The sequence below is a fragment of the Salmo trutta genome, chromosome 22 (assembly GCF_901001165.1).
Source record: "Salmo trutta chromosome 22, fSalTru1.1, whole genome shotgun sequence".
In the NCBI taxonomy this organism is placed as follows: domain Eukaryota; kingdom Metazoa; phylum Chordata; class Actinopteri; order Salmoniformes; family Salmonidae; genus Salmo; species Salmo trutta.
In genome coordinates this window covers 46833262-46848621 of record NC_042978.1, presented here as the reverse complement: position 1 = coordinate 46848621, position 15360 = coordinate 46833262, and the positions used below count along the sequence as shown (strand labels likewise).

Here is a 15360-nt window from a genome sequence, read left to right as displayed (position 1 = left end):
TCTCAAGCTGTGCATATCCTTTAATACAATTACAGAAACACAGTAGTGGGTTAGTCAAATTCTACACACTGTTATAACAAAACCCAACTCAATGAAATGCACTTGAAATAGAGGTCGACTTGACATAGTACATTTGTCAACTGTTAGCTTACAATATTATGACTAATTCATAGATTATGCACCCCACTATTCATGACAACAAATGCTTGATGTGGTGTTAGCCAGACATTTCAAAGGAGTGAAATAAACATTTCAACACCAGCTCAGTATCTGTGAGTCTCTGCCCAGGGCAGAGGCTGTTATTAATGTGAGCTTCCTGCTACCTCATTCTTTGTTTCCTGTTGCAGCCCGGGCTTTGGGCTCTGGCCCCTGCTCATAGACACCCTTATCTGTCTGACCGACACAATAGGATAGAGTCCAGATATCTAAAAGAGGGAGGGAGGGAGAGAGAGGGAGAAAGTTTCCAATTTGGAAATCCCAGAGTAGCCTATTCATGCCCAGGCAGTGTCATAACGATGAATTCCGGTCTTTGGCCGTTGTTGTAGCGTGGGTTGGTGTATATATATATGCACAGAGTACCAGAGAGCAGTATCATTTCATCCACTGGATAAGACTAGAAACATATCCTTTGGAGATTTACCTGCAAAAGAGCATCACATTTTAAACTTACAATGGTAAGTACTGTTGAGAGAATTGGTTTATGCCTTAAAATAATGATGCACCAGTTAGTTTATAGCCAATGCATTTCTCAGTCTGTAAAGTATGGCTTGATGTTGTCTCCACAGGACATCTGCTCTGCATCACAACAAGCCAGAAGCCCCAGCTCATGGATCACCCTCTTCCTCCTGTACTCAAGTAAGAAACACATTTCAGAAGATCTATGCATTTCTAAAATCCCACTCATGTAAACTCATTCATGTGTCAATATTGACCTTTTTTCTATATGTCATTCCTCAGTTGTCACCATGTGCACTAGAGTAGAGGGCTGGTCCTACCATCACTCCAACAAAACTATGAACTGGGACACTGCTAGAAAGTGGTGCACGGAGCACTACACTGACATGGTGGCCATCCAGAACCGTGAAGAGATCTCCCACCTTAACAGCATCCTGCCCAGGCAGACCAACTATTACTGGATAGGGATCCGTAAGGTGGACGACGTGTGGACCTGGGTGGGGACCAATAAGACCCTGACTAAAGAGGCAGAAAACTGGGCAGACGGGGAACCCAACAACGGGGGGAACAACGAGGATTGTGTGGAGATGTACATCCAGAGAGAGGCGGACAAAGGGAAGTGGAACGATGAGTCGTGTATGAAGAAGAAGACGGCTCTGTGCTTCACAGCCTCGTGTCAGAGCGACTCATGTTACCATGGAGAGTGTGTGGAGACCATCAACAGCCACTGCTGTAAATGCTTTGAGGGCTTCTACGGAGAACAGTGTGAACACGGTAAGCAAGCCCAGGACGATATAGTCCAATAATCTAATACAGGCAGTATGAAACCATCTGTATTGTGCTATCACATTCAAAGTTCTCTTAATTGTAACTCTTTACCTGTTTTCCTTTGTCGACAGTTGTTGAATGTAAGATGGAGGAGGTCCCTGCTAAAGCCAGTGTCAGTTGCTCTCACCCCAATGGGAATTTCTCCTTTGACTCGACGTGTCAGTATTCCTGTGAAGAGGGGTACCGGCTGAGCAGCTCCGGGCCTGTGAGATGCACAGCCTCAGAATCATGGTCAGAACAGCCTCCCACCTGTGAATGTAAGTATATCCTCTCATAAACCTTATAAATAAGGTGTTCTTGAAGGACTAATAAGAGAATAGAATAACAGCTACCATTTGTTGTAAACTTTTCATTTGTACTTTCTTTGAATTACTTCAGTGTCTTGCTGTTGATCTTCATACCAGTATGACAGCTTAGACCTCCTGTAATTCAGTTGTTGTGTATCTTGAGTAATTTCTTCATCGTGACACATTTAGTCATGTATTGCGATCTGCCCTCTCCTCCTCAGTGGTCTTATGTAGTGAGCTGAATGAACCTGGGAAGGGTTCATTCAGCTCACTACATAAAAGGACAAACTTTTTTGCATTTTTAAAATAGACCTGAATTAAACCATTGTCTATATTGACAAGAGTTATTAAACCAATGTCTTTATTGACAAGATAGACATATGACCACTCTAACAATGGAAATACATGTCCTCGAAGATGCAAGGCAGGCGGGAGGAGGCGAGAATGTTGAAGTATTACATTTTCTCCTTCTTCATTGGCAGATTGCTCCCAACTCATAGAATCCCACCCAGGTGACTACTTGGAACTGGTGGAGGCCTTCAATGGCAATCCCCCTGCTAAAAGGGCTATATGCATGACGAGTCCCCCATCTATTTCTATGACAACAACAGGCACAACTCCAATATTAAGTCATTTTTCTCAAAGTTGCTGAAATGCGACGTGCGTCCACTTATATCAGTGCATCCGTAAAACAACATGAATTTATTTTACTAGGCAAGTCAGTTAAGAACAATTTCTTATTTACAATGACGGCCTACAACCGGACAACACTGGGCCAGTTGTGTGCCGCCCAGGGACTGCAGTGATGGCTCTTGCACTGAGATGCAGTGCCTTAGACCACGGAACCACTCGGGAGCCCCGGACTACCAGGGCCATAAACATAACAATTACGAAACTTCTATTCTATCAAATAAGCCTCACGTAGCAAATTAGCAATGACATTTTTTTGTTGACCAAATTCGACACCATCTCATTGACCTTCATACATAAATTCAGGGGCTTATTTTCACGGACAGATTTTGGGCTGAGCAAAACCTCTCACTTCGCCTCTTCTTCTCTGTTTCAACTCAGTCAATTTACACATTTACACACGATATTAAAACAGTATAGACTGAGTTTAAATGGAAAGAGGTGAAGTGAGAGGTTTTACTCAGCCCGAGTGCACAAAATATTAAGAACACCTGTTCTTTCCTTGACAAAGACTGACCAGGTGAATCCAGGTGAAAGCTATGATCACTTATTGATGTCACTTGTTAAATCAACTTCAATCAGTGTAGATGAAGGGGAGGAGACAGATTAAATAAGGATTTTTAAGGCTTAAGACAACTGGATTGTGTCTGTGTGCCATTCAGAGGGTGAATGGGCAAGACAAAATATTTAAGTGCCTTTGAATGGGGTATGGTAGTGGGTGCCGGGCGCACCGGTTTGAATGTGTCAAGAACTGCAATGCTGCTGGGTTTTTCACACTCAACAGTTTCCCGTGTATCAAGAATGGTCCACCACCCAAAGGACATCCAGCCAACTTGACACAATTATGGGAAGCATTGGAGTCAACATGAGCCAGCATCCCTGTGGAATGCTTTCAACACCTTGTAGAGTCCATGTCTGACGAAATGAGTCTGTTCCTAATGAAACCTCTGGGGGGGTAACTCAATATGTGAATATATATATATATATATATTTATATACCATTTAGCAGATGCTTTAATCCAAAGCGAGTTGCAGTCATGCGGGTATCCATTTTACCTATAGGTCTTATCTCCTTATGGATGTCCGCCACACACATGAGCATTTTCATGATTTCCTTCACAACTGTTTGTTACCTTTTGTGGTATTTTTATATACTAACCACTGTGTGTCCTTCTCTCAGCTGTCCAGTGCCCCTCTCCTGTGGTTCCTCTGCGGGGTCAGGTCAGCTGTGAGGCCCCCTCACATCCTTGGGGCTCTGTCTGCAACTTCAGCTGTGATGAGGGTTATGATCACCAGGGGGCCCAAAACATGCAGTGTTCACGGTCAGGGAAGTGGAGCGCTGACACACCTACCTGCACAGGTATGTTATAACCTCTGTTACTCTCTCTGTGAGACACAATCAAACTGAATATTCTGTGAGACAACCAAACTGGATATTCGCTGCTCATCAGGACAAAGTATGTCTTATGTAGCGGTTATAAAGGCTTTATGAATGCATAATGAATGCATATCCTACATAAGGGGGCTACCAAAATACAAATATTTTTGAGAGGGTAGTAGTCAGTGATGTGACCGATCAGTTGATTCAGATTGTTTGACTGTTTTCCTCTGTTGTTTCTTGTTTCCTCCAGCCACACCTGAGCCTCCATTGAACCCCACTATCCTAGGCCTGGCAGCAGGGGGCGCTGTGTCATTATCTGTCCTGTCTCTGGCCGCATGGCTCCTCAAACGAATCAGACAGAAAGGTAAACACAGAAGTCCCTTATCTTCTCCACTCACAGTCATTTGCTAGGAATAAGAAAGTCATAAGAAATTCAAAAATATCCCTGTTTCATACCACAGATTTGATTCATAATTACTATTTCTTACTTGATAATACTCATCAATGTGCTCTTCATTGCCTCCTTCCAGCTAACAAGTTTGATCTGAACAGCACCTCAGACATTGAGGAATTTTTACAGACCTACAGGAACAGCATCGACAGCCTCATATAGAGACCAACAACAATAACAGCAGGAACAACAGCAGGAACAACTGCAGGAACAGGCTGGCTCTGTTTTCAAAGAAGATCTGCTGGTCACGCCTGGATCACAGTTCCTCAGTATTGTAATGTAGTAGGTTAGATAGCCTTGAATCGTCTGACTGGGAGAGAGGTGCTACGTTGAGTATACAGAATCATCTGTTCTCATGATGGTCCTACAGAAAATGTCTTTTTTCTCCCTAAGGGAGTTTTGTATTGAACAGATTGTTCACCACTGGCTGGTAGATGACCACAAGCGGACCAATTTCTTATGATACTGATTTTGACAGCTACTTTATACAAACTACAAAAAGTTGTATATTGTATTCCCCTGTATAATTATTTGTATTATCATAAATGTATTTTTATGATTTTACAAAACTGTGAAATCAATGCCTTTCAGTATTTAAGTTATATTTATTTTTAAATCACAGTCTGTGTGTTACAGAATTACATTTGATGTTGAAAAAGTGTATTTTTAAATATAATAAACGCTTCAAACATTGTCAATAATGTTCTTATTTTTTCCATTATTTTCTTTCCGGTGCTTTTTATAATAGCTGCAAATAAATAGTCCATGGCTTTCTGAGTTCAAATGTACCAACAGAGAGCAAAATTACTTCAAATACACCAGTAGAATAAGAATAGGTAGAGAGGGCTTCGCTAAGCCCCGCGCCCCCCTTGGTTACTTTAGCAACCTCTGACATTTTCCCAGGAAGCCCAAATCCCCATTCAACCACTGGAAAAATCCCCTCAGAATGATCTATATCTGTGTTTCTAATAAGCAATAAAATAAACACAGACTACCCCTTGCGAATCAGGAAACTCTTGGCTATGTTGTGTTAGACTTTGCTAAGCTCACCGCCCCACTTGGTTACTTTAGCAACCTCTGACATATTCCCAGGAAGCCCAAATCCTCATTCAACCACTGGAAAAATCCCCTCAGAATGACCTCAATCTATGTTTCTAATAAACAATAAAATAACACAGACTAACCTTTGCAAATCAGGAAACTCTTGAGTATGTTGTGTCAGACTGTCATTACAATTGCTTCACAGAAACCTGGTAAAATGATGTTTGTAGTGTAGCTAGCCACTAAATGGCTCTGAATTCACCTTCAGCATGCAGTGAAAGCTGTAACCACACAGAGCACAGTACGAAGATAGGCAGAAACTGCTTCTGCTATAGAAATACCTGATAACACTCATAGGCGATGTCATGGCAATGTTGGCTAGCTAAGCTCATACGTAGAAACACATCATCGGGTCTAACGGTCTTCGCGCCAGTGGTGGAAAAAGTATTTGTCATACTTGAGTAAAAGTAAAGATACCTTAATAGAAAATGACTCAAGTAAAAGTGAAAGTCACCGAGTAAATTACTTGTAAATGTCTAACAGTATTTGGTTTTAAATATACTTAAGTATCAAAAGTATTAATGTAATTGCTAAAATACACTGTATCAAAGTAAAAGTACAAGTATAAATCATTTAAAATTCCTTATATTAAGCAAAGCAGACAAACACATTTTCTTATTTACAGACAGCCAGGGGCTCAATCCAACACTCAGACATCCTTTACAAAGGAAGCATGTGCTTAGCGAGTCCACCAGATCAGAGGCAGTAGGGATGACCAGGGATGTTCTCTGTTTAGCGAGTCTGCCAGATCAGAGGCAGTAGGGATGACCAGGGATGTTCTCTGTTTAGTGAGTCTGCCAGATCAGAGGCAGTAGGGATGACCAGGGATGTTCTCTGTTTAGTGAGTCCGCCAGATCAGAGGCAGTAGGGATGATCAGGGATGTTCTCTGTTTAGTGAGTCCGCCAGATCAGAGGCAGTAGGGATGACCAGGGATGTTCTCTGTTTAGTGAGTCCGCCAGATCAGAGGCAGTAGGGATGATCAGGGATGTTCTCTGTTTAGTGAGTCCGCCAGATCAGAGGCAGTAGGGATGACCAGGGATGTTCTCTGTTTAGTGAGTCCACCAGATCAGAGGCAGTAGGGATGACCAGGGTTGTTCTCTTGATAAGTCTGTGAATTGGACCATTTTCTGTCCTGCTAAGCATTCAAAATGTAACGAGTACTTTTGGGTGTCAGGGAAAATGTATGGAGTAATAAGTACAACATTTTCTTTAGGAATGTAGTGGAGTAAAAGTCAAAGTTGTCAAAAATATAAATAGTAAAGTAAAGTACAGATACCACAAAAAACTACTTAAGTACTTGAAAGTATTTTTGCTTAAGTACTTTACACGACTGCTTCTCGCATCGAACTGAGCATGTGTAGGCCATCAAAATCAAAGGCGCTTCTTCAATATAAAGTTGTTTTTGATGAAAATGAAAACGTCAGTTTGTAACTTTTCACAAGGTTGGAGTAATAACATCATCATCTACTTATTTTTAAGTCTCTCATTGACTTTTCAAACTCCGGTCTGGTCTGCTTAGTCTGTTTCGCAAGCGTTCCTGGAAGTCTCGCGATGTTGCGCCTCTGGGTTTAGAAACTCTGTGCTATAACCACTTTTGGAGCTAACTTGTGCTCTCAAATCATTTCCTGATGTTGACAGCAGATGGGAGTTGTATTCATAACATTGCTAACTTAGCTAGCTAACATACATTTTGAGAACAAGTTATATTATATTAATTGGCTAGCTAGCGTTAGCAACGTTTGGTGGTCAATGAGACTGAGAGCTAGGAAACCAGCAGATAATGTAACAAAAGTATAATTTAGGATTTGAAAAAAATACTCCATCAACAGGCTCTGCGTTTCAGGAATCACAGTATCAAGTACTCCTGCTGCACTGTTCAGTTATTTAGCCATTTAAACATGATTTCTTTTAAATAAAAATAGCCCTAACTGGCTTTCATGGGATTTAAACTTGAGCTCAACTTGTCTGAGGTGTTGGACTCAATGACATTTCTTATCCATTGGAGTGCTGCAATTGGTTACCCCAAATTCATAACGTTTCAGGCAAAGGGCCCAGCGTTCTGTAGCTTCGTACAAACCATCCTGATCTCGCGAACTTACAACCAAATGTAAGCTCATGAGGTCTGGATGGTTCATACAAGGCTAAGGGTTCCGGTCTGGAAGCACAGTTTAGACTGCTCCTAAAGTTTTGCTTCGGTACTGCAGTTTAACTGACGCTCGGCCCAGAAAGAATTTCCATAGACGGCCACACAGAGAAGTCAGATTTTAAAATTGCTAATAAGACACTAGTCATCACCTTTATGCACAAAACATCCAATGAATTAATCAAATAATTGTCGCTGAGACCGATTTGTTTTTCATCACTCACAGCCAAAGATGAATATAAAATGTTATATTCATCCAATGTCTGCCATGTTTTTGGATGATGTCGTTGCTTGCGCTGCTCCCTGTGCGCTCTGAATGCAGGTGCGCATGTGATACTGGTCCATATAATTCGGATGCAACCCGGATATAGACTGTCCATGAATCACCATATGTGAACATGAGTAGATTACCTTGAAAATAACAGTTGGACATCTTGGATGCATTCTCCAGTCCTTATTATGCCTCAGAGGCTTCAGGTTGTCAAGGGCTCGCCTTTTTTTAATTCTTGACATTTTTTATTTAACCAGGCATGTCAGCTATGAACAAATTCTTATTTACGACGACGGCCTTCCCCGGGCCAAACCGGGCGACCCTGGGCCAATTGTGCATCACCCTATGGGACTCCCAATCACGGCCGGGTGTGATGCAGCCTGAATGTATTCACAAAGCATCTCAGAGTAAGATGGACCGGTGGGACCTGATACTAGATCAGCACTCCTGCTCTGAGATACTTTGTGGATACGAGAGGGAGGGGGTCACCTATCAACACTGCAACACAATGGTACGCTCCATGCTGTCAGCACAGCCGCTTGTTCCTGTCTGGTGGGAGACTGGAGACTGACTCTGGTCTTTAGAGGGGTCGTGTCTGGGTCATTCCCACATGTGGTACCATGACCTCATGACCTCAGGCCCTTATATATATATATATATATATATATAAGCTGTATGTTCTTGTTATGAACAGTTATGTAACTCTATTTCTCAGCTCATTATTTCAACATTTATTTATTTTCTTCTCTCATCCAGTCTTCATTCTATTTTAAATAATGTAAACATAATGTACTGTGTAGAAGAAAATATGAAATGACCCTCACCACATTTGTCCCTCTCCAAATACAACTTATCTAACCCCTTTAGACAGCAGGTATTTGATGGGATCATATCCCCCACTGTGAAACCCCACTTCACTGCAGACCAGGACCATTGTGTTCCTCCCTGAACTTTTGCTAACCTCTCTGTCAGCACGTGGCAATCCGTATTGATCCCCCACATTTTTAGCAAAAACAAAACAGGGCTTGCCTGTTTGCATGTTATTTTTGCATTAATAGATGTCACATATCAGTTTGCAAACAATGTAAATATATATATATATATATATATATATATATATATATATCATTGAGTTAATAAAGCTGCATTCAAACATGGTGTTATGAATCAAGTTGACAATCTACTCGCAAACACTTTTTAATCTTTGTCATTTGAAGAGAAATAATGAAGAGAAATTATAGATAAAACGTATCGGTGCTCATCAGCCATTGGATATTGCACAACAAGTTGGAAAATCGCAAATTCAACAATAAGTGGTTTGGAAGGAATGAGTGACAGTAGCTAACTGCAAGCATTGCAAAGCAATCACTAGCCTCCTATTCATTGGAGTCTGGGATGAAGAGGCTCTTTTCCAAGTTTAAAATGATAAACATTCAACATTGGCCATGCTGTCAATGAAGCATGATTTGTGCCACGCTCAAAACAACTGTTAACTCGGAACAGCGAAAAATTTTGACTTCAGTGAGTTCAAGACAACTGGGAAGTCGGGAATAAACGAGCTCCAACTGGGAAAATAAGTTTTGAACTTTCTTCCGACTGGGAATTGTAAATCCAGCCTCTTTATAGAGCTACGACTTGAAGATCAATGACGTCATCATATCTCGACCTTGTTTTTTTCCGAGTTCCCAGTTGTATTGAAAGCAACATAAATCCAGAGAATGCCAGACTTTGATGACAAAATTTGCCCAGGAAGGACCGCCGCGTCACCTTCCTGTTGAAGTGAGCACAGCACAACAAGGTGAGTCCAAAAATGTATTGCATGCTGCTGCATAAATTATGTAATATTCCAGAGAGATATGTGTACGGTAGCTAAGAAAGAAATACTAAGTGTATGTTGTGTAGTACTGCAAGATGTTAGTAGCCCATGTGCCTCACCCTAATAATTTGGTCTATTCACCCCTCTATTTGCTATTCTGACTTGGTGGTGCCCATGTAGCCTATAACCTGTTTTAGAGAAATGTAATCATTGAATATTGTATGAGCTTTCATTGTCTGCTTATATGCCCCTTTATTTATCCTACTGCTCTGACTTGGTGTACAGGGAGAACACTGTAAGAATGGCCCATATTCTGAATTCTGTCGCTGTACATTTTAAAAGTGCTAAACAAATAGTTATATTGACTACTTCCGTCCTAGCTCGCTCATTAATGTCTTAAAGAGATTGCCTCTTATCCCCTTGTCATCATCCCCTATTGCCATAGTTGATGCATCTCAATTGTCATTAGAAACCACATTTGTTTAAGCAAGTCAGTCATAAATCTATGTTTCTTTAAAAGGCAGTAAATGAGACTGAATTAACTGTTTCGCTGCCAGACAAGGCTCTGCTGATAGCCAGGTGTAGCAGTGGTAAGGTGTTTGGACTCCCGTTGGGACAGCTTTATGTAGGCCCTAACAGTTTGTGGACACCGTCTGTCACCATTATAGTGCAATTAATGTATTGTTTAGAAACAGATCTCATCTTTAGTTAACCTCTCTGTCAGCATCGTGAGGGGACAGAAACAGATCTCATCTTTAGCTAACCTCTCTGTCAGCATCATGAGGGGACAGAAACAGATCTCATCTTTCATTTCCTGAAACTGGGACAAGTAAAACAAAACTCTACCTGGAATCCCTTGCACTTCCCAGAACTTTTTACTGCTACTAACAGTCATTCAGTCAATCATGAATCATACCCCATTCATTGTAATGTAAAATAAACATTTAGTGAATGATAAAGCATCCGGGTATTCTATGTTAATTTGGGAATCAATGGTAAAAGGACTCCATGTGGTACATTGACTGCAGATAGGAATTCATATAGGAGGCTTTGCCAAATTGTTATGAAAGCCAAACTGAGCTCCATTCCAAACCCAGGTTAGCCCAACACCACAGCCTGAGTGCCAGAGAAGGAGACCGACACATGGTAAGTATGAGATGGGAGCTCTCTCTTGCTCTGTCTTATATCGGCCGTCCTTACCATTCACTGTTGTATTGTAGATAGAATTATGTCTAGATAACCACAGTGTGTGATTTTTACTGTTTATGGACAAACACAGGCAGTTCATGGACCCTTCTTCAGACAGACACAGGTAGTAACAATGATGTGGATGCTGATCATAGTCCTAGGTATGTGTGGAGGACGTGCCATGGGCTGGACATATCATTTCTCAAAAGAGACCATGAACTGGACCATGGCAAGAGAGTGGTGTTGGAGTAACAACCACACAGACATGGTAGTCATCCAAAACCAGGAAGAGAATAATTACCTCCGCGACGTCTTGCCTGATAGAACTGGGTCTCCGTATTACTGGATCGGAATCAAGAATATCACTGGAAACTGGAAATGGGTCGGAACTAACGGAACGTGGGTTGGGAATTATTCCTGGGCACCCAACGAACCCAATAACAAACTGGGTGAGGAGTGTGTTGAGATGTACGTCAACAAAGGGAACAGGGAGAATAACGGGAAGTGGAACGATGATAAGTGCTCAAATCTCAAATACCCGCTATGCTACAGAGGTGAGAGACTCAACCATTCTTTTCGGGTTTTTTTTAAAGGCCACCAGTAAATCATTTGATGAAAGCCGTGTTGAGATTGTGATATATATTACATGATGTATATTTATATCACAGACCAATGCAACCAAACATCATGCAAGGGACAAGGGAGATGCTTGGAGACCATCAACAACTTTACCTGCGTGTATGAACCTGGGTTTGAGGGACACGGTTGCCAAACAGGTGAGGGGAATCTGGAAGCTGCTGTTCCCACTGTGTCACACCTCTCCTTTAACCTATGACCTTTTCTAATGAGGGTCGCTTTGGCTACAACATCTGCTTCCTCAATTTCCTGAGTAGTACTTCATTTACACATCAGGCATTATGACAGGTCCCTACTGTACCCCGCTGTTGTGCTGAAACCTTTCTTTGCCCCTAAAGCTAAGGGATGTGACCCCTTATGTCTACCTGATGGGTTTGTGAACTGCTCTGCTGTCAACTTTACTGTCAACTCTACCTGCCGGTTGAGCTGTGAGAAGGGGAGCCTCCTGCTGGGATCCCCAGAAGTCAGCTGTAGCACGGACAGGGTCTGGACTGGGGTCTGGGGCGATGACATCTGGAGCAGGATCTGGGTCTGGAGCGGACAAAGGCCAGTTTGTGCAAGTAATTAAATCCCCTGATACCATCTCTCATCATGTACTACGGGTTACAGAACAAAGTTATGGTGCTAGGTTAGGCTAGGCTAGCTACACCCCTGGTGTCTCGGAGAAGTGAAGCTGCTGATGGGAATGAGCTAAATCTTGTGCAACTCATCACTTCTCAGAACACTGAGACTTTTTTTCTGTACATTGGACCCTGTCCAAATAAAGTAACTCAATAATACAAGTCAAGGTAGGCTGTTTAGAGTTTGATATTACTGTATATACTGCATATATACTGTAGCAAAGGGCGGGGGGGGATCACCTATCAACACTGCAACACAATGGTACGCTCCATGCTATCAGCACAGCCGCTTGTTCCTGTCTGGTGGGAGACTGGAGACTGACTCTGGTCTTTACAGGGGTCGTGTCTGGGTCATTTCCACATGCGGTAGCATGTTGGACTGTAGCTGCTGGTTGACTGTGTGTTTCCTCAGGTTATCAGCCTGTCCTAATGGTTGTAACTGCTGGATGGATGCTCACAATGTCCTGTTGCATCTGCTGTTGTTTCAATCACAGAAAAAGTAAGTTCCAGTTGTTTATAAAGATTTTAAAAAAGATAAGAAAGTATTTTGGAATATATAAAAATGGGTCGTTCTTCAATTACGGGGACATTTGAGCATGGCATTTTGAGAAAAATAATTACTTTATTTTTCTAGATGTATTTTTATTGAAATGTGCTTTTATTTATTTGAACTTTTATTAAACTGTTTGGGTACATCTTCCCATTATAAATCAATTTAAATGGTAGCTTAATTACTATATATATTTAGGAGTAGTAACACCACCAATGATGATATCACCAATGATGGTAACACCAATGAGACATTTTAGATAAATTGAGGATTTTCTGAAATGGCCATCAAACCTTTACTAAAGTGATGCGATTAATCATTTTGCTCACAATGTTATTTCCCTTCATCTAAATTGACTAACACCTTTGATTTAGACACACCAAATTGTCATCTTACATTTTTTGGTCATTCAGCAGACACTCGTATCCAGAGTGACTCACAGTAGTGCAATGCATATATTTTCATACTGGTCCCCCTTGGGAATCAAACCCACAACCCTGGTGTTTCAAGCACTATACTCTAACCAACTGTGTCACACGGAATCAATGGAATTTTCAAATTGATGACATACTTAAAAGGGTGTGATTAGTTAATAATGTTGTTTAATATAGACCCCCTTCCCCCTGATAACAGTTTGCCACTGGAGAGAATTTATTTTACCAGGTAAGTTGACTGAGAACACTTTCTCATTTACAGCAACAACCTGGGGAATAGTTACAAGGGTGAGGAGGGAGATAAATGAGCCAATTGTAAGCTGGGGATGATTAGGTGGCCATGATGGTATGAGTGCCAGATTGGGAATTTAGCCAGGACACCAGGGTTAACACCCCTACTCTTACGATAAGTGCCATAGGATCTTTAATGACCTCAGAGAGTCAGGACACCCGTTTAACATCCCATCCAAAAAACAGCACCCTACACAGGGCACTGCCGTCCAACACCAGCTCCAGCAGCATCTGGTCTCCCATCCAGGGACTGACCAGGACCAACCCTGCTTAGCTTCAAAAACAAGCCAGCAGTGAGATGCAAGGTGGTAGGCTGCTGGCATACCAGCAGAATGCTCAGGGTCCTTGTATATATTTTTTTAAATCAGTGATTTTTCAAGGCGGAAACATCAATGACATAAAACAGAGGGACACACATAATAATAGTTCAAATATATATATAATATTTAAATAGCCTTTTTTGTTTTTATTGATCTATGAAATATATTAGATAGACATAGATCTAAACCCCCAGAACATGTCACTACACCTCTACACATCACCAGTGGGACAAGCCAATTTGCTATCCTCCTGTAGTTTTTACAATGCATTCACATAGATGAGCTGCGGTATAAAGGATTTAGCTACACGTTTGACTTTTAAATAAAACTATTATTTGTCATGTTTTTGGTCATTTTAAAGTGTTTTTATGTAGGGTCTCCCGAGTGGCACAGCGGTTTAAGGCACAGCATCGCCGTGACCGGGAGACCCATGAGGCGGCACACAATTGGGGCAGCGTCGTCTTGGTCAGGGGAGGGTTTGGCCGCCTGGGGTTTCCTTGTCCCATCGCGCTGTAGCAACTCCTTGTGGTGGGCCGGGCGCCTACAAGCTGACTTCGGTCGCAAGCTGGACTGTGTTTCCACCGACACATTGGTGCAGCTGGATTCTGGGTTAAGTGAGCAGTGTGTCAAGAAGCAGTGCGGCTTGGTTTGGTTGTGTTTCGGAAGAGGCATGGCTCTCGACCTTTGCCTCTCCCGAGTTTGTAGGGGAGTTGCAGCGATGGGACAAGACTGTAATTAACAATTGGGTAGAAAAAGGGGTAAAAGTATATTTAAAAAACTGTTTTTACATGGTGCCAAAGTCAAGGGACAGCATTTCAAGCAATTCAATTATTTATTATATTTTTTTTATTCTCTTTTTATCTTTTTTTAGGAAAGAAGCATGCCCAACTACGGTAAGAGATGCTGGCTTCTCACCCAGGCCATGTGCTGGCTTCTCACCCAGGCCATGTGCTGGCTTCTCACCCAGGCCATGTGCTGGCTTCTCACCCAGGCCATGTGCTGGCTTCTCACCCAGGCCATGTGCTGGCTTCTCAACCAGACCATGTGCTGGCTTCTCACCCAGACCATGTGCTGTCTAAGTGCAGTAATTGTATGTTGTTGTTTTTGATTGATATCTTGACTTTTACTCCTATCCTGAAGGGAACCAGATGAGGGTGTGACGTCATCCAACGAGACAGGGGACAACTGATGGACCGCCGAGACTTCATTAATTATGTCATAATCTACCTATTATATCAACATACTGTGTGGATTAGTCCACATCAAACATAGGATGTTGTAAATCGTTAGAATTATGTTACTGTATGTTATGTGAATTCTACAAGCTCAACAGCTTTGTGTAAGAAAAATAAATAAAACTATTTTAGCTCACTTGATTTTGGGCTTCAGAGTGTATATGGGGTAAATCATTGTGCATGGGAACAACATCATTTTTCTTCACACTTTAAGCACTGGGCGTGAGTGTGTATGCGTTCCTATAAGGAAGTCACAATAAAAAATATATTTTCTTAACCTTTTACTGCAGTGGGCTAAATCAGGGTCACACAGAGTGTTTCTGGGTAGTCTTAAACAAATCTACTTTGAAACAGAAGTATACGCCTCACACACGGGTATGTTATGGACTTAAACAAAACAAGACACCTGTACCATGTTTAAATGTATTCCATTTTGAGTTTG

The 15360-nt window shown here is 41.7% G+C and overlaps 2 protein-coding genes across 3 annotated transcripts; both read left to right on the top strand.

Annotated features, from left to right (window-relative positions):
• Positions 1 to 539: 539 nt before the first annotated feature.
• LOC115158849 (L-selectin-like) lies at positions 540 to 5013 on the top strand. Its single transcript, XM_029708229.1, has 7 exons — positions 540 to 674; positions 786 to 855; positions 958 to 1449; positions 1575 to 1760; positions 3661 to 3840; positions 4112 to 4225; positions 4392 to 5013. The coding sequence occupies exons 1-7, from the start codon at positions 672 to 674 to the stop codon at positions 4472 to 4474; spliced, it is 1128 nt and encodes a 375-aa protein (XP_029564089.1). The 5' UTR covers positions 540 to 671; the 3' UTR covers positions 4475 to 5013.
• A 4357-nt stretch (positions 5014 to 9370) lies between these two features.
• LOC115158851 (L-selectin) lies at positions 9371 to 15215 on the top strand. Of its 2 annotated transcripts, XM_029708231.1 has the most exons (9): positions 9371 to 9626; positions 10742 to 10790; positions 10924 to 11386; positions 11501 to 11608; positions 11807 to 12028; positions 12501 to 12587; positions 13272 to 13301; positions 14555 to 14576; positions 14824 to 15215. In XM_029708231.1, the coding sequence occupies exons 2-9, from the start codon at positions 10788 to 10790 to the stop codon at positions 14870 to 14872; spliced, it is 984 nt and encodes a 327-aa protein (XP_029564091.1). In that variant the 5' UTR covers positions 9371 to 9626; positions 10742 to 10787; the 3' UTR covers positions 14873 to 15215. The 2 variants fall into 2 exon arrangements, with proteins under 2 accessions (XP_029564091.1, XP_029564092.1); XM_029708232.1 differs by lacking the exons at positions 9371 to 9626; positions 13272 to 13301 and having other exon boundaries at positions 10304 to 10790; positions 14824 to 15059.
• Positions 15216 to 15360: the final 145 nt, after the last annotated feature.